The 23,497-nt window shown below is 34.4% G+C and overlaps 1 protein-coding gene across 6 annotated transcripts in view; it reads left to right on the top strand.

Annotated features, from left to right (window-relative positions):
• LRRC49 (leucine rich repeat containing 49) overlaps positions 1-23,497 on the top strand; it is a 128,495-nt gene that overhangs the window by 78,917 nt on the left and 26,081 nt on the right. For all 6 annotated transcript variants that reach the window (XM_016126942.2, XM_016126944.2, XM_016126943.2 and 3 more), the window contains 3 exons: positions 598-745; positions 12,859-12,942; positions 17,082-17,248. In XM_016126942.2, the coding sequence (XP_015982428.1) occupies positions 598-745; positions 12,859-12,942; positions 17,082-17,248 (399 nt within the window). The remainder of the gene's footprint in view (positions 1-597; positions 746-12,858; positions 12,943-17,081; positions 17,249-23,497) is intronic.

Below are 23,497 nucleotides of genomic sequence, written 5' to 3'. Positions count from 1 at the left end.
AAAAATACAGGAGAGGGACCAAAAATTTTATGTTGGAAAAACCTGAAAAACACTACCTCAGCTAGATGAGCAAAGTCAATATCAACAGTGATGTCAGGTTAGTTAATAGTATGTACCTTAACCCTAGACTCAATCATTAGAAAAATTTCATGCAAATCCCAATAGAGGGATATCCTACAAAATCACTAATGAGTATTCCTCAAAACTCTCAAGGTTATCAAAAAACAAGGAAAGTCAAAAAAACTGTCAAGCTAAAAGGAACCTAAAGAAGACATGACAACTAAATGTAATGTATTCTGGATGGGATCCTGGAACAGAAAAAGGACAATAGGTAAAAACTCAGGAAATCTGGATAAAATATGGACTTCAGTTAGTAAGAATGTATTGATATTAGTTAATTAATTGTAAAACATGTACTATACTAATACGAGATGTTAATAATAGAGGAAGCCGGGTGAAGAGTATGTGGCAACTCTGTACTGTCTTCTCAATTTTTCTGTAATTCTAAAACTGTTCTAAAAAATAATGTCTATTAAGCAAATTAGAGTACTATTTGAAGGTCTCACCATAATCCAGTGATTTCTTTCTTTCCTGCAGTTTTGAGAGTGTTTGCTGCCTTGCAGACTCAACTTCTCTCTCAGACATCACTTTTGATGGCAATCCAATAGCTCAAGAGTCATGGTACAAACACACTATCCTTCAGAATATGATGCAGCTGCGCCAGCTAGATATGAAGAGAGTCACGGTAAGAACTCTTCTAAAGTGCTTGCCATGTTGTTTTCCTTATTGTGGATTAGAAAATTAGGATGCCTATTCTTTGCTAGAAATGCTTCTAAATTTTAATGAACTAGGGATTTTCATAAATATAATTATGGTATATTTCATAATTATATCGACAGATTTTTTTTTACCACTTATCCCCTATTTTCAATTTCATTGAATAGGGCTTTTTAAATTCCTAGCCTTCTGTTTATATTAATCATTATGGTTGTTTTTCGTTCTTGCTTAACACTAATAATTTACTTTGAAATGGATGAGTAAGAATTTCGTTGATAATGGTAAAGAATATAATAGTTAAGAACATGGGTGTAGAGCCAGACTGCTTGAGTCTGAATCCTGGCTTTACTATTTTCTAGCCATATGACCTTCCGCAATTTACTTAACCTTTATATACCTCATGTTCCTGAAGGTAAAATGAGGATCACAATTATATTATGTCATAGGATTGTTGTTAGGAAAAAATAAAGTATCAAACCTTAAAACAGTGTGAGGCTTCTAGGAAGTACCATATGTAGCTGTTGTTATTGCTGCTATACCTCTCAAAGTAGTTATCTATTTTTTTTATTCATTCTATCTCCATATGACATATTTTGTACACTTAGAGGTTTTGATATGGTTCCTGGTCTAAGTGAAATGTTGCATATGATACCCCTACTTTTAGGTATATGATGCACATTTGCATATTACAGGCTCCAAGAAGTTCTGTAATAAAGACCCTTACCTTAATTTGTTTCATTGCATCTCAATTAATTTGAATATTTTATTTTCTAAGAAAATATCTTTTAATAATCTCAGCCCTAAGTTTCTACCTGTTTTCTTACTTCTTGACTTGCCTATTTTGATATGGATTCTGAATGATCAGCTGGGTTTATTCAATTGCCAATTGCCTCATGGCCTGTACACCAGTTTCATAATGTGTGCAGTATACATTTCTGCTTCAGCAATATTAGAGTCATCTACAGTGCTAGAAGGTAGTTAAAAGTGTTGATGAATTCATAAATACCAGGGGTCTTGTAGGGTTCTGCCTTTCTCTCTGTTTCAGCATGGAGATATGGTTCTCTGTTCTCTCAGTTAGATCTATACCATCAACATTGCGTACTTTGACCCTTACCTCCCTGCCTTTGTTATTTAAGCATCTTTGGTACTTTTCATTGCTCATCCTTAACAGGAGTGGAGTAAGAAATGAAGCTAGCCCGTTTATGTTAATTAGTTCTTGATTATAGATTCTGTTGCTCATAGTGAGTTTATATGTCAGTCTTGTCTATCCAACTGATGTCCTTAAGGGCAGAAGCCATTCTTCTTTCTCCTTGCCTAATACATGTTTATTTTCTTTTCTTCTCTGTCTCACTCAATGCTGAGAATGTAATGCTTGATAAAGACTTGTTGGTTGAGTGAAATTCACCCACTTCTATGCCTTAAATAAAGGAGAATAATACTTTACATGGTCACTGTCCTTGTACATTACATTCCGTAGAGTGTGCTTACCTGGTAAGGAAATGAGTGAAAATCACCTGGGATAGGAACAGGGCCAGCTGTTCTGCTAAATAAAGAGCAGCAATCTTTGCACGTCGGCGCCTCCACTATTTAATTTCAGAAATTAAAAGTTTAAATGGAAATGATCTTAAAGTTACAGAAAAGTTGTACAATATAAAGAACTTTTTTCTTGAATGATTTGAGATAAGTTGTGAATGCAATTCCCCTACCACTCTGAACACTTTAGTGTGTATTACCTCCAAGCAAAGACATTCTCCTTACAGAAACACACAAAAAAAAGTCAGGAAATAAACATTGAATAATTACTAGTGTCTAATTCTCATACCGCATTCAAACTTTACCAATTATATTAATAATATTCTGTATAGCAAAAAGATCCAATTTGGAATTATATAGTCCATGTAGATTTTACATTCCATATTCATTTTGTTGTCATGTCTCTATTGTCACCATTTTTCAGGTGGTTTCTCAGTTTTTCCTTATCTTTTAAGACTTTGACATTTGTGGAGATTACAGATCAGTTATTTTATAGAATAACCCACAATTCAGGTTTTCTTTTATGTTTTTTCATGATTAATTTTTAGTTACAGGTCTTTATCATAATATCACAGAAGTGATTTTGCATTCTTCTCATTGCATCCCATCAAGTGATGTGTAATTTGTATTTATCCCTATATGAAAGTTATTTCTTTAATTAAGATGGTTTCTGCCAGGCTTCCCCCTGTGAAGTTATTGCTTTCCTTTGGTAACCCCATTTCTTGTAAAAATTTTAATTTATTCATTTATTCATATCAGTATGGACCATGATATTTTGTTTCACCTTTATAAAAATTTTTTAGTAATTTTCATGTAGAAATATGCTTTTTTAACGAGTTTCTGTAAGAGGGTTGGCAGACAGCAGCCTATGAGCTGGTCACTCATTTCACATCCATCCATTTATGTATTATCTATGTCTGCTTTGATGTTGCAGTTGCTAATAAAACTATATCCTACAAGCCTAAAATATTTACCACCTGGCTAGAAAAGTTCGCTGACACCTATTCTATAACCATTTCTTTTCTTTAAAAATGTTATCTCTACTAAATTTTTATGTAATTTATCACATAAACATTCTAGCTACAGTGGGTTACACAAATACTTGAACTTCTCTGCAGTAGGGCTGTGATTCCCAAACTGTGTGCTGAAGATGCCGTAGTGAACTCACAAGGGCACTGTGGAATATTTTTAGTTTTCATGGGATATTTGATGTCTGTGAGCCACTAAAAAACTAGATCAAGATAATTTACCATTTCAACATTAGATTACACTATACTTCACTCTCTGGCATCCTGTCTTTGCAAAATTGAGTTATCAGTGGTTATTGTGATAAAAAAAAAATACCCCAGCAAAATCAATATGGAGCAAGAAATGAGGGTGGCAGTGTCCAATCTAATTCCAATGTTTGAGAAGTAATGCTTTACAGATATACACCGCGTTCTACTGGCAAGTAATTGTGGTTATTTAAGAGTGATATATTTTTTCTTTCAATTTACATGTAATATTATTTTTTCAAATGGCTACTAAGTTGCTAGAACATGAATACTTATTAAGTCATTTCCTAACTACAGTAAACAGCTGTAACACATTTCCTTTGACCTAGAGCCACTGTGAAAAAATTCTGAGATATTCTTAACCACTTTGAACTGAAAAATTTCTGTTCTATGATAAGATCAGAGTCATAACTCATGCCCTCATTTTAACTTATAGTCTAGTGCAGTGGCAGGCATACAGCCAGATTATAATGCAAAATGACTAGTTAGACAAGAGATCGATAGATATGTGTGTGTACACACACTCCTGCACCTGTGTACGCATGCAAGCACACTCGCACCGCACAATGATATCGAAGGACAAAGCACTCCTATGGCTACTAGAGAAATAGGAAAAGTTTCAAAGGAGAAAATATTGATTTGAGACTCAAAGAGTGGCAAAGAAGAAGGAGGACGTATCTGTGGAGAGTGTTCCAGGGAGAGAGAAGACATGTAAAATGCAAAGGGTTGCTGAGACAATATGGCAATTAATAGCAGTTCAACATGCTTGAGCATTAAGTGCACATGCGAGAGACTAGCAGGAGAAAAGGATGTATGTCAGGCAAGGGCTAGGCCATGAGAGGCGTTTTATGTCATGAGAGAGAGTTTAGGTTTTTGTCGTGGACATTATAAGAAGCTCTTGTAGGGTTTAAGGTAGTTAAATTGAAATTGCCAATGAAAGAGACTGTCTATCTGTGTAGCAGCCCAGAGGTGAACTGGGGAAGATGGGATGGGAGATGAGATGAGAAGCAGAGGACCTGAATCCCGAGGAATGACGAGAGATAATATGGTGCTAAGAGATAATATGAGTTGCTGGCTTCAATTCCTGTTTTGCTTTTGTTATCTCTGTTACAAAGAATGACTTTTAGTCTGTAAAGATTAGAAAATAAACATTAATAAGGTAAAAGTGAAACCCAGGATAGTTGAATAAATACGTTTGAATTTAGGCCCAGCTAGAGTAGGGGCTGGCAAACTTTATTTGTAGGGGGCCTGGTTGTAAATATTTTAGGCTCTGTCGAAAATTACTCAGCTCTCTCATTGTAGTGTGAAAGCTAGCATAAACAATACATAAATGAATGAGCATAGCTCTGTTCCAATAAAACTTTATTTACAAAGCAGGTAGTAGACTGAATTTGCCCTGTGGGATAGAGTTCACCAATCTTTGATCTAGAGCACTGAATAAACATAATGAATAAATTGCTAGACCACTTACAGTTATTTCTGAGAAGCAGTATAGAATAATAGAATAGCTGAAAGGAAGATGAACTGATCTGTCTTTTTATCACGTAAGGAAAGAATATAAATTTCATAAATTGTGACAATAAACTTGATGTTGATTATGAAAGAAAACTAAATTGGATTATTAAAAGATGGGTTGTGATTACTTAAGGAATTGATCACTAGGAGGCAGCACTAGTTCACTAAAAATAATTTACACTAGACAAAATTACTTCTCTATTTTAGATAGCCCCGCTCAGAAAGTGTTATGGATAGATAGTGTTCTGGAATGTAAACAAAGTATTTGCCAAAGTCTTTTATGAGATCACTTCAAATAAATTGTATGATGACGTGCTTAAATGAATTTGTGATTCAGGTGTACCTACAAAGGATGAGGTAATTGATTAATACCAGCCTGTAGAGAAGTCTGTACGGGCATGCCATGAGGCTTTTTCCTTGTGCTCATTCTATTCAGCATTTTTGTTTCATGACTAGATGACAGTACTTAAGTTATTCTGATAAAGTATCTGAATGCCAGAAACTTGGAGAAGTTAGAGATCCTGATATATTGGTTGATTAAATCAGAATCCAAAAGTAGCTCAATAATCTAGATCAAGTTTAACAAACTAGAGCCTGTGGGCCAAATCAATCCTGCATCCTGTTTTTGTAGAGCTCTCAAGCTAAGAATGGTTTTTATATTTTAAAGTGTTGTTTAAAAATAAAAACAAAGAATATCCAATAGAGAGCTCATGTTTCTCACAAAGCCTAAAATATTGACTACCTGGCCCCTTACAGAAAAAGTTTGTTGACCGATAGTCTCAAAAAATAAGCAGAATTTAACAAGATCAAAATAATAGATAAAATGAAAATTCTGGGCCTTACTCCAAAGCAACAACAAAGCAATTCTCAGCCCACATGCAGGGCCATGGGTGACAAGAAACTTAGCGACATGTGTGAAAAGAGTAGCTAGCCTTGGAATTGGAACGAACTGGAATTGAGTTAATCGTGAGGTGTGATTGTTAGAAATTAATATGGCTTAAAACAATATTGAAATAGAGAAACCAGGAAAATGGAGAAAATAGTCTCTATTTTTTTTTCTTTATTAGTCAAATTACACCTAAATTATTAGTTTTAGAGGGCTGACAACAAACTGGAGTGTTTCCAGTGAACCTGGCATGATTCACTGACAAAGGAGAAGACACGAGGGAGATATTGCAGGTCTTCAGATATTTTCACAACTGTCCAGTAAGAGAAAAGACACATTTTGAGGGGCTAGAACAAGGACCATTTTATAAAAAACTCTGGGAGGAAGAATTTTCTCCTTTTATTTCTAAAGGCAGTATTTTGTGAATGCAGGGAATTCAGAATATGCTCACAATTCTGAAATAGGCACGATGTCTGAAGTTTTTACCTCAAACTTACATTTAGTTGGCTTAATATGAACTTGTTTATAATTTGCTCTCCAAAAACTAGACCAGCCTATCGGAGATGGAAATGAGTTTCCCTGTCACTTATGACAGTGTGGTAGAGATTCCTAATGCTTGCCAACATGTTCTGGTCATCCTCCTCGTTTTGATCTGTGGAGAGATGGTATTTCCTTTCTCCTTGGAGTTAGATGTGGTCATAAAACTTGCTTTGGCCATAGAAATGTGAGTAGAAGTAATATACATAATTTCCAGGAAGAAGCATTTAAAAGCCAATGTGCGATTTTCCATGTTTTTCGCCCATGAAGCAGTCATCGTGGAAGCATATATTGAGTTGAAGATGCCATCAGATAACAGCACCCAGGAACACTTAACCTCTGCATAGAGGGCAGTTCCAGTGTGTTTTGCATGATCAAGAAATAAACTTCTGTTTATTGTAAGCCAGTGTAAGTTTTGAAGTTGCTATGACAGCATAACCTAGCTTGTTCTGGCTTTTCCCCCCCACTGGTATTTCACAGTTAATATCCCTGGGCCAATGGAAGTCAGGTTAGAGAGCTTCTGATGTTTACTCTGACATTAACTATGACCCTAGAAAAATCATTTTTCTCTGTAAGCAAGATTATTTGAATGAAAAACAGGCATCATCTCTTCTAGACAAAAACTGATCTTAAAATCTGTTTTAATACTTGATGTAGTCAAAGAAAACAGTGTCTTTTATAACTGTCTGTTCTAAAGTATATGGTTAAAAACCCATGTTGCCATCTACTTTTTAAATTCCACATAATAAATTGCTGCCTATATTAAGAGCATTTTATTTATTTTGGAGCAAAACTTCTCATATAATATATGCATTGTTTTAGAGCCTTTATAATCTGCTAACAGAGTATAATCTAGGTTGTCAAACACCTATTAAATTACTGCATTTCTTAATTAATTTGAAATCATTTTTATATTAAATCTTCATGACAAACTGAGGTATGGAAAAAAGTAGAGTTTTTTTTTTTTTTTTTTTTTTTTTTTAGTCACAGATAGCTCTCTTCTTTTTTTTGCCACATAGAATATATTGCTTTTATCCAAGAAATTGGACTATTATCATAAAGATGTCAGAATATCGCAATTTTTCCTTCTTACCAATAGATTTATAGGTTATTTTTAAAATTAGAGATTTATTTTTGTTTCTAAGTTTAGTTACTCTATAATTATTTGGGCTGAAATATAGTTGTCAGATGTATAAATTCTTTAAAACACTCGATATTTGAATTGATTTGGCGTATATCCAGTTTTCCTAGGTTTAGCTTTCCTTTTAAAGTCCTACTGCCTTTAATAGAAGCTCAAATTCTTTTAGAAAATCTGATGGAATCACCTCTTAAATATGTGCAGTACGTGTTCCCTACAGTTTCCAGTACTGTTTGAAATTGGCTCATTAAATAACCAATCTGTTTCTAGTTCACATTTTATAGATGAGTTAACAATTGAACATCAATATAATTTGCTCTTTTTAAAGTTTGTTCTGAAATAGGTTGTATTTAATAGGTACCAACTAAATATTTACTGAACAAAATAATTTAATGTGATTATTAATCCAGTTATTTTGTGAAGCTAAGACTCAAGATTCTAAATTTCTTATTTACTTTATTTCTCCTTGTTACCTCTATTCAGCCTTTAAACATTAAGAATAATTATTTTCCATGTTGTAAAAGACAGTTTAAATTCACCAAAAATCACATTAAATTTGTTTCCTTTTAAACAACTAAATCACATGGCACATTATTACTGAATTTTAACCTGAACTTTTTCATCTCTCTAAAATAAATAAAATACATTTAAATATATCCTTATTATAAAAAAATAATACAAATTCCATTTTTTACAAGACATGACTTCTGGTCCTGATCCTAGCTTTGTCACTACCTGTGTGACCTTGTATAAATTACCAAACTTCTGAGAACATTCATTTCTAAAATTAGAGTCTTCCAGAAGATGCATTTCTAGGTTCCTTTTTAACTCTGATAGTTTCTCATTGTGCATTTTTAATGTACTTCTTTACTCTAGGTCTTTTTTTGTTTTCAGAAGCATTTATAATGGCTCGCCCTCTAGAATACATTTTCATGGCCTCTTTGACCTTACTTGTAATACAACTGATATACTGATCAAGATGGGCCAGGCTATTCTGCAGTAATGACTTCTCTACCCTCAGTGAATTAAAATAACAACGTTTATTTTATGTCTGCACTACCTGTCTGCTCATAGTATGTGGTCTGGAACTTTGCTCTGTATTGTCCTCATTCCAAGACCAAGAACTTCAAAGTACCCACCATTTGGAGCTTTGCAGATTCTAAAGCAGAGGTGTGGGAGAAAAATGGTTACATCATACATTGTCTTTGAAAGCTTCCACCCAGAAGCAAATACATGTCACTTTTGTTCATGTGGCATTGGCCAAAGTAAGTCACATGGCCACATCTAACTTCAGGGAGTTAGTACTATCTCACAATGTAGCCTGGATGTGAAAAGACACAGGAATATTTGATGAAGAGCTCTTATGACTGTTAATCATGCTTTAAAGAAAATGTCTACTGTTGGTAAAAGTATAAATTAATACTACATTTATGGAGGGCAATTTACAAACATATCAAAAGTCCTAGAAATATGTTTATTACTTGATTTAGCATTTACAGTTTTAGGTAATAATTGAACAAATACATAAAGATGTGTTTTCAATAATTCATTTCTTAAATATATATTTATTGGGTATCTATTATGTGCCAGGAGCTCACATGGTCTATACCTTGTTCGGCCTGAGTGAGGGGAGAGCTATTCGGCCTGGGTGAGGGGAGAGATAGTACCAGAGATAATTCAAATGAAACAGGTTTAGTGTAGTGCTATGATGGAAAAGTATAGGGTGCTAGGAAAATATATAGGGAAATTAGCTGACCTATTTTTCACTTGACTACTTCTCTCTTCGGTTGTGTAAAATGTGCTCTTCAACCTCCCTCCACTGAATTTTTTATTTCAGTTTTTGTGATTTTTCATTTCAATGTCTTTTATGAAGAAATTATTTTCTCAAATTGTGTCATCTTCTTAAATGCCTACAAAACTTCTGATAATAAAAATTAAAAGTTACATGGTTATAATTTACTTTATTAAAATTTGACAATCTTTAGAGGGGAAAAAAGCATGACCAAGATTGTGTATATAGACTGCAACTTCTTGTCCCCCAGCTATATTGAAATATAATAGATAATTAGTTGCTCATATTTACGTTGCATAATTCAATGAGGTTTCTGTCAATTATAGTTGACATACAATAATATATTAGTTTCAGTTGTACAGCATAGTGATTAGAGGTCTATATAACTCACTAAGTGGTCACCTCACTAAATCTAGTACCCCTCTTCCTACTTACACGTTTATTACAAAATTATTAACTATTTTCCTTATGCTACACTTTATATCTCCATGTCTATTTTATAACTATCCATTTGTACTTCTTAATCTCTTTGCCCTTTTTCACCGTCGACCTCAATCCCCTCCCATCTAGTAGCCCTCCAAATATTCTCTGTATCTATGAGTTTATTTCTGCTTTTATCGTTGTTTATTTTGTTCTTCAGATTCCACATGTACATGAAATCATGTGGTATTTGTCTTTCTCTATCCGACTTATTTCATTCAGCCAAATGCCTTCAAGAATCATAAAGGCAATATCTTTTTTCATCCCCTTCCTTTTAGTCTATGTGCGTCTTTTAATCTAAAGTGAGTGTCTCGTAGGCAGCATATGTAGGGGTCTTGTTTTCTTATCTATTCAGCCACCCTGTCTTTTGGTTGGAACACTTAATTCTTTTCCATTTGAGGTACTTGTTGATAGGAATGTAGTTATTACCATTTTTTATTCTTGTTTTTGATACATGTTCTTTCTTCTTAAAGAAAACCCTACAATATTTACTGTAATACAGGCTTGGTGTTGATAAATTCCTTTAGCTTATTTTTGTCTGGGAAGCTCTTTTTCTGCCCTTCAACTGTAAATGATAGCTTTGCTGGATAAAGTATTCTTGGTTGTAGATCTTGGGTTTTCATCACATCGAATATTATGTGCCAAGCCCTTCTGTCCCACATAGTTTCTTTTGAGAAATCACCTGCCAATCTTATGGGTACTTCCTTGTATGTAACTAACTGCTTTTCTCTTGCTGCTTTTAAGATTCTCTCTTTGTCTTTAACCTTTGGCATTTTAATTTTAATGTGTCTTGGTGTGGGCCTCTTTGGGTTCCTCTTTTTTGGGACACTCTGAGCTTCCTAGAGTTGTATGTCTATTCTTTCACCAGGTTAGGGGAGTTTTTCAGCATTATTTCTTCCAATAGCTCTTCAACTTCTTGTTTTTCTTTAAGTACCCCTATGATACAGATATTTTTACATTTAATTGTGTCCCATAGGCTCCTTAAATTATTATTATAGTCTTGGTTCCTTTTTTTTTCACCATTCTGGTTAGTTGTCCTTGGCTTCCCCATCCTTTATATCGGTGGTTCAATCCTCTTCTTTATCCACTCTGTCGATTCCCTGTAATATCACTCTTCATCTCAGATAATGTATTCTTCATTTCTGACTGGTTCCCTTTTATAATTTTCATTTCCATTTTTATGTTTTCTATCTCTTTGTTAAAGTATTCACTGAGTTCATCTACACTTCCCCTACGTTCATTGAGCATCTTTATAACCAGTGTTTTGAATACTGCATCTGTTAGATTGCTTGACTCCATTATTCCTGGATCTCTGTTCTGTTTTCTCAAATGGTTTCTGCTTCTTTGTCTTCCCATTTTGGCTGCCTTTCTGTGCCTGTTTCTATGTACTAAACAAAGCACCTAAGTCTCCCGGTCTTATCAGTGCAGATTTGTGAAGTAGGTGTCCAGTGGGACAGTCCTGGGAGGCGTTCAGCTGCAGGCCAAAGTTATCTCTAGCCTGTGCCGCTCCAGGGCCACCTGTTAAGATTCAGCAAGCAATCCACAGATGCTGTGCTTATAGTTGCCTCAAGGGGCCTCACGAGTAGCCGAGGCCAGCTGCCACCAGTGTGAGTCTTGACTCTGCACGGCAAGGCACACTGGATTTGCCAAGGACACAACCAGATGTGGCTTGGGTGGGGCCACAAGTTGAAGGAGGTGGAGTTTCAGGGAATCCTCTGAGCGCAGTGACCTCTGTTATCCAGTTTGATGACGTCTCAGCTATGGCAGTGCTGAGTCTACACAATGGGCGTGGGGAGTGCTCAACAGAGAAACAATGGATACCGCCAGCACTTCTGCCTGGAGAGAGCCTTGCATCTGGCCCTCGCTCCAATAACTCAGTGTCCCCCTGTGAGACCCTGGCACCCCCCGTGGAGCCTACCAGGCACTGGTGCTCAGAGTGAGCAAGTCTGTCGCCACAAAAGTCCACTCGGGACAGGGCCCCTTTAAGAGGCATCTGCAGTTACCGGCTGCTGCTGCCATAGCCTCTGTCCCACTCAGCCACTGGGGACTGGGCTGCCTCACATCTTCGCCCCTCCTACCTTCTTCTACGTTGCAGGTTGATTAATTATTTCTCTCCCTAGTTGTAGTGCATCTAGATCCCAGGTGACTTTGCTTGCTGTTTGTTCTGTGTTTCTATCACAACTTTGATTTGGTCACTAAAGGAATGAACAAAGCCTCTAACATCTACACAATTTTTTCCCAGCTCCACAGATTGCAACTTTTAAAAATTTGCTCATACTGAATATTATAACGCGAAACAGAAATAATATGAGTTACAGTGTTGCAATTATGACTTTTTTAAATTTTTTAAACTGTAATGTCATTTCATAGTTTTTAGAAGTTAAGAAATTAGACTGTCCAAATCAATTTAAAAACAAAGTAAATTAATGACATTAATGGAGGTTAATTCATTAATATCAGTTGTAAGTTTTAAAAGTCTTCCACTCTTATTTTATCATTTAAAAAGCTGTGATATGCAACCGTAAATTAAATCAAAATTGTTGGAACTATCATTTCGATGTTTTTACCTTCATAATAGAGGGTTTAACTTTTTTTTATGTAGAACTATTGTGAATGGTATACTAAGAAAAAATTGTATAAGCCTGCTCACCTTTTTTTTCTTCTCTTCTCGTTGTATTTTCTCTTGCATTAGCTAGATTTACCTCACATCCAGAGTTGGAAGCAGAGTTAAGAAGGCACAATTTTTTAGAATTAGTAAGGCAGAAGGAAATAAAGAGGAACATACTAACTTTTTTTTAAGGGTATATTTTCTATTAGCTAAGTAGTATGCCTCTCACAAAGAAAATGAGACTTGCAGAACCAAAGATATTTAGCATTAAAAAATGTCTGAATACTTAATAGTATATTTTTTAAATGTTTCTTTTAGGAAGAAGAAAGGCGTATGGCATCTGTTGTAGCCAAAAAAGAGGAAGAAAAGAAGAGGGAAAGTCATAAGCAATCTTTGCTTAAGGTAATTAAGCATGTTTGTGTACTCATACTCACATACACTGAGGCTAGCTAGTTAGCTAGAAAAGTGGTTTCCAAACTTTGTAAAATTTTCATTTCTATCAGTAGAATGTTATTTTATAAACAGACATTCCTAAAACTTTTATAATTTACTACCTATAAACTTCTACTTTTGAAATATAATGCATGTTGTAAAACACATACAAAAGCTAGAAATTTTAAAAGAAGGAGATCAAAAAATATAACAGAAACTATAATTTGTTTTCCATACTAGCACATTACCACTTACCCTTGTGGCATGTGCACTTCATTTTGGAAACCACTGTTAGTGACTGTCATCTTTACTGATATATTTTAATGAGCTCTACTATGTTTTTTTTTAATAATAGCTTTTTATATTTTAAAACTTTGTTAGCTTCTCTGATACAGAGGTGGTTAAGATTTTGAGAAACTTAGGAATTAAAATTTGTTTTAAACTGGTTTCAAGTGATTTAATATATTAGATATTTCTTTCCTTAAGTAAAGTTTTCTTTTAAAATATATTAACATTATGAAATATAATAAATCAAAACAGCTTAAAGTTTATAGGTTGTGTTATGCTTTATTCTATGTTCAACCTAAAACTAAGGATATCATCCTGATGATCGTTATACTTGTCTTATGTAGGTGCTTTTCTTTTTAAAATTAAAATGGCATTTTGAATTTCAAAAATGTCTCGTAGGGATAAAAAAATTATGTATAATAAACTTGGAAAACAAAGGCACTTATTACTGTGGTGATGGAAATGTTGTATATCTTAATAGGAGTAGGGGTGATACAGGTATATGCATTTGTGGAAACTGATCAAAGAATACACATGAATCTATGTGTTTTACTCAGTGAAAACTACTCTTAAATAACAAAAAAGAAAAACAACTTGGTCCCAAGCCATCTCAGCGCAGGACTTCTACTTCAAAAGCAACTGTTACTCACTACACTATAATTTTTCCACCTGCTGTTATTTCTAATCCTGACACCTCCCTAACTTTTATGTTTTTTCTCATCTTATTAATTAGATGTTCCTAAACCCCCTGTCTGGACAACTCTACTTTTTTATTGATTTAGCCAATAGGGTTTTAATCTCTTTTATGCTTGCATATTCATAAGTGTTGGCCAAAAACTTGGTTTATAGGAAATATAGCTGTAATAATATATTTTTAAATAAATAGGAGCAAGATTTATCATTGTCAGACAATACTATTGGCAAACTGTCTGAATGGTTTATTTAGAAAAAGTAGTATTGCCTATCATGCCACTGCTGCTGTCAAATACATAAGTGAGTGAATAAATAAATGAACTAACTAACTAAATAAATAAATAGACTAAAGACCTAAAGAACACTTATATGGGCCCTGGAGCATGGGAAGGAAGAATAAGCAAAGAAACTCCATGGATGATTTAGCTCTAAGGCTACTCGTGGAAGTAGAGCCTAGTACAGGCAGCAAACCGCACTGGCCTCCTTTGGACTTAAAATGGTTTGTTATACACTCGATTTAGCTGTTTGTTACCATCATCATTTTTAGAAATGTTCTATTAAATTTTTAGCAAACTTTTTTTTTAATGTTTAGAAATTTTTTATGAAAACTTCAAAAATAGCTAATGTTTCCTTGAAGTCACTAAATAGAACTCTAATTATGAGGGTTACTTAGCTTTTAAATTTTTAAATAAGTGGTAAAGCATGGTAAATCAGGGGACCTGGGTTTTAGCACTAGCTCAGAATCAGAGTCATGATACCAAAGACCCTCTGCATTTGCTGGGGATTGTTTCACATGACAGCGCATTATTGCTCATTAAGAAAATGGGGTGAGTGGTTGTGGAGGGACAGGAAGAGTGCATAAACACATATCTTCTGCCTTTTTTTTCTTTGTAAGCTGAAAAATGAATGGAAGCGATAGCTATAAGATGTAGTGGTGTGATATTACTTGAACTGTGAAGAATAGTCTCAAATGGCAGAGCTGAAATTTGGCACCTTCTAAAATAATTGTCACTTTAACACAGACTTGGCAGTTCATTGCCATCTAGCTGTAGAAACATGATTGTAACTAATATGCCAAAGGCATCCATGATCATTAAACATAAACTTGGGGGGTACCCCCATTTCTGCCTTGCAGAATCTCTAGCCTTTCTTTTGCTCACTCCACAAATATCTAAAGCCCTTATGTGCCGTCCTAGCCAGCCAGTGATTCCCACCTGACCCAAGGCTGCACTCCCACTTAAAAATATGTCATCCCTTTTCTTGGACCCAGTAAAAATATTCATTTTCTTCATCAACTTGGTGTTGATCTGATTTTAATAACCCAAGTAAAGGATGCATTAACTTTGGGATGGGTATATGAGACAGTGTTTATACTTTCAGAGTATCTTATTATAAATTTGTTAAAACACATAGTGGTGTAAATATATTTTGTGTCTTTTCTCTAAGCCCTGCTCTATCTATCTTATTAAGATTATTTCTTTCCACCAACCTCCAGTCAACCAGAAATACAAATGCATGGAGCCAGAATGACAGGCATCCTCCATTAACTCACTGCCTCTCCCTCCTTAAAGCAGCCTTGGTAGCAAGGGAAAATAACAGCATTGCTTAGGCTAAGAGTTGGGTTTACCAGCCGTCTGCAAATAATTGACATAGAACTCATTAAGGTAAGATGCCTTTGTATGATAGATTTGAGGGAAAAAATTGTACAGTGAAATAACAGATTCCTACTTGCTTTGGATAAGGACATCCGGAAAATATCAAAAAATCCCAGAAGTATGTACATATTAAGTATAACCCATTTAACTACCTAGACAAATTTGAAATACCAAGCCATAAAAAACATGGTAAAAACATCTTTAAAAACAGAAATAGAACTTTTAAAAAGTTTACTTTTAATTACACTTTGTTATCATTTTTTATTACTATCCAGTGCCATTCCTACATGCTAAAATTTTTTAGATGACCAAGTATAGGCAAAGAGGTGGAACTAAAAATAGTTATTCTACACGTACGTGTGGACTGAAAGGATGGGAAAGACCCTTCCTAACAGTCTACAGTGGCTCCAGAGGGAGCAGGTGAAGAGGGGTCAGTATCACACAGTGATTTTTCATTAGGTGACTGTGCTCTTAATAAAGAGGAAAGGTAAAGTGTCTATTTTTAGATTTCTGGTCTAACTGACATGCCATTTTAAAATGTTAACTCTTGATAATAGAGACTTTACCAGAATAATGCTGTTTCCCCCCATCATTTATGTAAGTTGAATAGAAACATTTCAACCTGGCACAGCTTCTTTCTGTAGTCTAGATCTGTTTCCTCCACAGGTTTCTATGAGATAATGGAGCCCCAGTGCCCTAATCAGTGGTTCTCAAAGTGCGGTCCATTAGCAACACCTGGGAGCTAGAAATGCAAATTCTTGAGTCCCACTTCAAACATTAAATCATAATGGGGGGGGAGAGCTAGCAATTAGTATTTTAATAAGCTCTCCATGAACTTTGAGGCACTCTAAAGTTTGAGAACCACTACAGTTAAGGCATCCGTCACATGTAGTAAATTAACTTCTTTCTTATTCACCTAGGATGATACTAGTTACCTAGAAACCGAATACAATTTCTTTTTGTAGTCTGTGCGTAATTATTAATTTTCGGACATTGTGATTTACACTATGAAGCTTGGAACATTGATCACTCCCTCTCCTTTCCTTTTTGCCTAGATTATTCCACCATATTAGTCCTAATTATTGGGTAGTAAAATTAATTATTTTTTTTCTTGCTATGTTTCAACACAAAGCTATGTACATTTATGTCAAATTAAAATTTCAGATAACACTCAAGTATATAAATTTCTGTTAAACTATCAGATAGTAAATTTTCTCATCTCCAATGGGAGTAATTATTGTTTGTATATATTTTTTTCCTTAAGGATGATAGTCTATTATTGGGATGTTTGGATACACAGGGTAAATAAAGACCACTTGTAATTTGTTTTAGAATACAATTTTGGTAGCTACTTTTAAGGAATAGACTCCTTTTAAAGTGTGATAAGTAGTACAAACAATATGCTCCTTGGATATGCTCTCCTCCTACAAAGATTGCATTATGTAATTCTTGTCACAATGAACTTTTTCACAGGAGAAGAAAAGGTTAACAATTAACAATGTAGCTCGAAAGTGGGACTTGCAACAACATCGAATAACCAATATTGCTATAAATCAAGATAGAAAAGATTCTGACTCTCCTTCTCAGGACCCCTGTCAGATCGATGGAAGCACCACCTCTGCATTTCCAGAGGAAACAGGGTATGTAATAGTATTCTTTCCAGATATTAGTCTTAAGAGAACTGAATTTGAAGTAGAAATAGGAAGCCATTTCTCATATAATTATTTAAAAATAGTTTTCTTAAGAAAGCCTACTGAAATTAGAAATTTAAAAATTAAAATGAAACCATTTTAAAAAAATAAGCTGACCCCTGATTTAAAAAAACCCTCTGTGGTTTCCTATTTGTTATAGGAAAAACAAATCTAGATTACTTAATACAGCCTATGAGGCCCTCTACCCACTTCACCTATTTTTTCCCATTCTATGGTGCAGCCTTTGTGACCTTCGTTCAGTTCAGTTACGTCCTACCTCAGAACCTTTCTCTTGGAAACAGTTGTATTGTCCCCTGACACTTCTCTGCCCTATTTCCCTTACCCTCCCTACTAACTCCGATCCATATATAGTTTTTAAATTATAAATAACCCATAAAGATATATATATGCTTTATGTCCCTCTAATTCACTTGATTCCAGTGGGCTTTCTTGAGAGGACGAGATACGTGCAAAGTCTGGATAGTACACTCAGATTTGCTCATAAACCAGGGGATATGTATTATGTAACACTTGTGACATAGAAGAAAAGAGGTTTGAGCCACAGGAATTGACAGATATTATAGAACACACCTGGAGTAGTTATTCAGATTTTATGCCGAATTGGTTACTAGGATGAGTTAAGGAGTAAGACTTTGTGCTGGCTTCTGGAGACACAACAGAGGTCAAGACAATAGGGATTCTTTTCCTCTTAGAGCTGAAATTCTAGTGGGAAAAACAGATAGGAAACAATGAATTACCCATGCCTTTCTTAATTATGGTAATGCTCAGTGCTAAGAAGGCAAAGTTGAGTGAGTTGAGCTGTGAGATAAAAGGGGTATCTGATCTAGTCTAATCTTCAGGAAGTAATTAAGGAAGGCTTTTCAGGGGATGTGAGGTTTACAGGATTGACATTCTTAAGATAATAAATCATCACTTTAAAAATCATTTTTTTTCTGGTCTTGTTTGGTATCCAGAGGGAGCTAACTAGGGAAGTGTTGAAAGGTTGAAGGAAAATTCTGAGGAACTAAATGTGGTTAGAGACCAAGAAATTATAGCTACTGTAGTCTGAGTTGTTGAGTAAGTATTCCAGGAACACAGAGTAGCTAGGTATCCCAGTAAAGAAGATAAATGTCTGATAAAGAAAGTAATAAAGGATCAAAGATAAAGAGTAAAAAATTCAAGTATAACAACAAAAGAAAACAATGATAGGACATATGGTCTAAGCTAGGTTCTTAAAGAGTTAGAAAATTTAGAAAAGTTAGAAATCTGCCAACAGATTTGGAGACTGGAAGTCTAAATGAAATTGAAGATGAGAAGTATATGAAGTAAGAAGGTTAATAGTGAGCTGGAATCGAGAGAATTTATGGTCAAAGTAAGTTTTTGAATTTGAAGATTTTAGAGATGGAACATACCAAAGTAATGACAATATTAAGAGCAATTGGAAGCCATTGTTGAGGCTTTGGGAGTGGGTTGTTTGAGAAGAGTAGGAGTAGTGAAAGTCATCAGAGGAGGGAGGATCAGTTGAAGTTATTATTGTAAACACTGAAATTGCTGATGGTAGTACTAGGTGTGGAACCAGGGGCCAAAGTATTCAATAATCACCAGCCTTTGATCTCAGCCATGCACTCTATGCTTTTGGTACAGGGATATTTACTGTTTAGGTTTTACTAGTGTGACCAGCTACAGTGAATGCAAGAATGTGTTTGTTTGTTTTCTTATATTTATTGTAGTGACATTGGTAAATAAAATTACATAGGCTTCAAGTGTACAATTCTATAATACATCATCTGTATAGCGGTCTAGTTCCATTGTGTGTTCACCACCCAAAGTCAAATCTCCTTTATTACCCTTTTCTACTTCCCCCACCCGCTTTTTCTCTGGTAACCACCATACTGTTCTGTGTCTATGAGTTTTTATTTGTTTATTTGTTTCTTTTGTTTGTCCATTTGTTGCTTTCAGTTTTATATCCCATATATGAGTGAAATCATATGGTTCTTGACTTTTCCACCTGACTTATTTCTCTTAGCATGATACTCTCAAGATCCACTCATGTTGTCACAAATGACAGTATTTCATTTTTTGATTATGGATGAGCAATATTCCATTGTATATAAAAGTACCACATCTTCTTTATTCAAACATCTATTGAAGGACGTTTCAGTTGTTTCCACGTCTTGGCCATCATGAATAATGCCGCTATGAATATAGGAGTACATATATCTTTACAAATAAATATTTTCAAATTTTGGGAGTAGATACCCAGGAGAGAAATTGCTGAGTCATATGGTAATTCTTTTCTTAATTCTTTGAGGAACCTCCCTCCATACCGTTTCCCATAGTGTCTGTACCAATTTACATTCCCACCAGCAGTCTATGAAGGTTCCCTTTTCTCCACAACCTCTCTAACACTTGTTCTTACTTGTCCTGTTGATTATTGTCATCCTAACAGGTGTGAGATGGTATCTCATTGTGGTTTTGATTTGCATTTCCCTAATAGCTAGCAAATTTGAGCATCTTTTCATGTATTTCTTGGCCATACATGTATTTGTATGTCTCTTTGGGAGCAGTGTCCGTTCATGTCCTCTGCCCATTTTTTAATTGGGTGCTTTGTTTTTTCTTTTTTGTTGTTGTTAAGTTGTATAAGTTTTTTTATATATTTTGGATATTAACCCCTTATCAGAGGTGTTGTTTGTAAATATCTTCTCCCGTTTGGTTGGTTGCCTTTTTGTTTTGTTGATGGTTTCTTTTTCTGTGCGGAAGCCTTTAAGTTTGATATAATTGCATTCATTTAATTTTGCTTTTACTTCTGTTGCCTTTGAGGTCAAATTCATAAAATTCTCTTTAAGACCAAGGCTCATACGTCTAGTACCTATGTTTTCATCTATGTATTTTATTATTTCGGGTCTTATATTTAGGTCTTTGATTCATTTTGAGTTAATTTTTGTGTATGGTAAAAAATAGCGGTCTAGTTTCATTTTTTTTCCTTTGCATATGGCTTTCAAATTTTTCCAGCACTATTTGTTGAAGAGGCTTTATTTTTTCCATTGTCTATTTTTGGTTCCTTTGTCAAAAATTATTTTCCCATATATACGTGGATTTATTTGGGGGCTCTCGGTTCTGTTCTATTGGTCAATGTGTCTGTTTTTCTGCCAATTTCAAGCCGTTTTTGTTATTGTCTCTTTGTAGTATAATTTGGCTATTCAGGGTCTTTTGTGGTTCCTTGAAAATCTATTGATTTGTTGTTGTTGTTGTTGTTGTTGTTGTTGTTCTATTTCTTTAAAAAATACCATTGGGATTTTGATGTGGATTGCATTAAATCTGTATGTTGCTTTGGGTAATGTGACCATTTTAACTATGTTTATTCTTCCAGTCCATGAACATGGACTATTTTTCCATTTCTTTTGTGTTTTTCAAATTATTTTTATAATATCTTGTAGTTTTCAGTGAATAGGTCCTTCACATGCTTTGGTAAGTTTATTCCTAGGTGTTTTATTCTTTTTTTTACAATTGCAAAGTAATTTTCTCATTTCTTTTTTTGAAATTTTATTGTACATATAAAGGAATGCAATGGATTTTTGTACATTGCTTTTGTATCCTGAAACTTTACTGTATTTGTTTATTGTTTCTAATTGTTTTCCAGGTTAGTCTTTAGGGTTTTCTGTATAAAGAATCATGCCATCTGCAAAAAGAGACAATTTGACTTTTTAGATGCCTTTATTTCTTTCTTTTGCCTGATTGCTCTGGCTGGAACTTCCAGTGCTCTGTTGAATAACAGTGGGGAGAGTGAGCATCCTTGTCTTATTCCTGATCTTAAAGGAAAAGCTTTCAGTTTTTCACCATTGAGTATGATATTAGCTGAGAGTTGATTATATATGACTTTTGTTATGTTAGGATACTTTCTTTTTTATATATATTTTATTGAACTTTAATCATAAATGGATGTCTATCTCAAATGCTTTCTCTGCATCTATTGATATGATCATATGCTTTTTATCCTTTATTTTGTTTATGTGATATATCACATTAATCAATTTGTATATGTTGCACCATCTTTGCACCTGTGGAATGAACCCTACTTGATGGTGATGTATTGTCTTTTTAATGTATTGTTGTATTCAACTTTCTAATATTTCGTTTAGAATTTTTCATCTGTATTCATCAGAGATATTCGTCTGTAGTTTTCTTTTATTTTGTTTGTGTTATCCTTACCAGGTTTTGGTATCAGAATAAGGTTGGCCTCATTAAATGAATTAGGAAGTATTCCCTCATCTTTAATTTTTGAAAGAGTTTGAGAAAGGTAGGTATTACATCTTTTTATGTTTGGTAGAATTCATTAGTGAAGTTGTCGGGCCCTGGACTTTTACTTTTGAAAAGATTTTTGATGATTGTTTCAATTGCCTTACTATTGATAAGTCTATTTAGATTTTTCAGTTCTTCGTGATTCAGTCTGGGGAGGTTATGCATTTCTAAGAACTTGTCCATTTTTTCTAAGTTATTGAATTTGGTGGCATATAGTCTTTATAATATTCTTGTATGACCCTTTGTATTTCTGTGGTATCCATCTTAACTTCTCTTTTATTTCTGATTTTTTTATTCAAGTTTTTTCTCTTTTTTCCATAGTGAGTCTAGCCAAACGTTTGTCAAGAGGACAATACATCAGGACGGCATAACACATCAATATATATGCACCCAATCAGGGAGCACCAAACATAAAAAGCCACTACTAACAGAACTAAAGAGAAACTGACAAGAACATATTATGGTAGGGGACCTAAAAACCTCATTGACAGCTTCAGATAGCTCATTCAAAAAAAAAAAAAATTGATAAGGAAATATCGGCCTTAAATGACACATTAGACTAAATGGATATAATCAACATTTATGGAACCTTTCTTCCCAGAACACCAGATTATCTATTCTTCTCTAGTACATGTTGAACATTCTCAAAGATAGAAAATATGTTGGGATTCAAAACTAGCCTCAACAAATTTCAGAAGACTAAAATCATACCAAGCATATTCTGTGACCACAATGCTTTGAAATTAGATATCAACTGCAAAAAGAAATCAGGAAGTGGAGATTAAACAACATGCTACTAAACAATGACTGGGTCAAAAAAAAGATAAGGGATCAAAAAATACATTGAAGTGAATGAGAATGACAATACAACATATTGAAACTTTTGGGATACAGCAAAAGCTGTAATAAGAGGGAATTTAATAACATTACAGGCCTATCTCTAGAAACAAGAAAAATCCCAAATAAACAACCTAACATTACATCTTAAAGAACTAGAAAAAGAAGAACAAATGAAGCCTAAAGTCAGCAGAAGGACAGAAATAATGAAAATTAGAGCAGAATTAAATGAAATAGAGAACAAAAAGATAATAAGAAAAAATTAATGCAACCAAGAGCTAGTTCTTTGAAAAGATGAATAAAAGCGTCTTTGTTTATTAATTGGCTCCTTTACCTGGCAAAACTATCTCTGATAGGTGGATTCTAGTCTATTAATGTGGCTTTAAACTGTTTAAGCAGCATATGGCCAAAAATTCTGTGATCCTCTAAAATAATTTAAAATTATGGTCTTCACTTTTATGGTCTCAAAAACAATAAGTACCAAGAGGAAGAGGAAGTATCTGTTGTGCAAATAGTTGTGCCTTGTAGTTACTGCCGAGAGCTTCAGAATTTTTATTAGGAGGTCCACAAAATCAGAGGCTTTTAAAGCAGGGAGCACAAAGGAAGAGTTTGGGAAAGATGGGAAAAGTGATGTATGGGTTCAATGAAGAGGGTATGGAGAGCATTAACTGAAACATTAGGAAATGGTTTCACAATTTCTGGCAAAAGATTTAGCTTCTACTGATGTAATTCAAAGTGCCATGGAGACACCATTACATTATCTTGGTCTGACCCTTTTTAATGACCTAAAAACTATTAAATCAAGGAGACAGATTATATTTATATATGAAGCTGGAGAAAGAAAACTTTAGAGATAGTGAATTATTACTGATGAAGACTGTAATACAAAATAGGTTACTTAAAACTTCTGGCTCTAGATACATTCTCTACTTTGTGGTTTTACAGAAGCCTATAAAATCTCTTATATCAGAAAGGTAGAAATATTTCTAAAATATTATACCTTGTATATGCCTACACCAGGGCTCTTAACCAGAGGATCCTGATTGATTTTGAACATGATGT

The sequence above is a fragment of the Rousettus aegyptiacus genome, unplaced genomic scaffold, assembly GCF_014176215.1.
Source record: "Rousettus aegyptiacus isolate mRouAeg1 unplaced genomic scaffold, mRouAeg1.p scaffold_m13_p_3, whole genome shotgun sequence".
NCBI classification, from domain to species: domain Eukaryota; kingdom Metazoa; phylum Chordata; class Mammalia; order Chiroptera; family Pteropodidae; genus Rousettus; species Rousettus aegyptiacus.
This window is presented reverse-complemented; position numbering and strand designations above follow the sequence as displayed.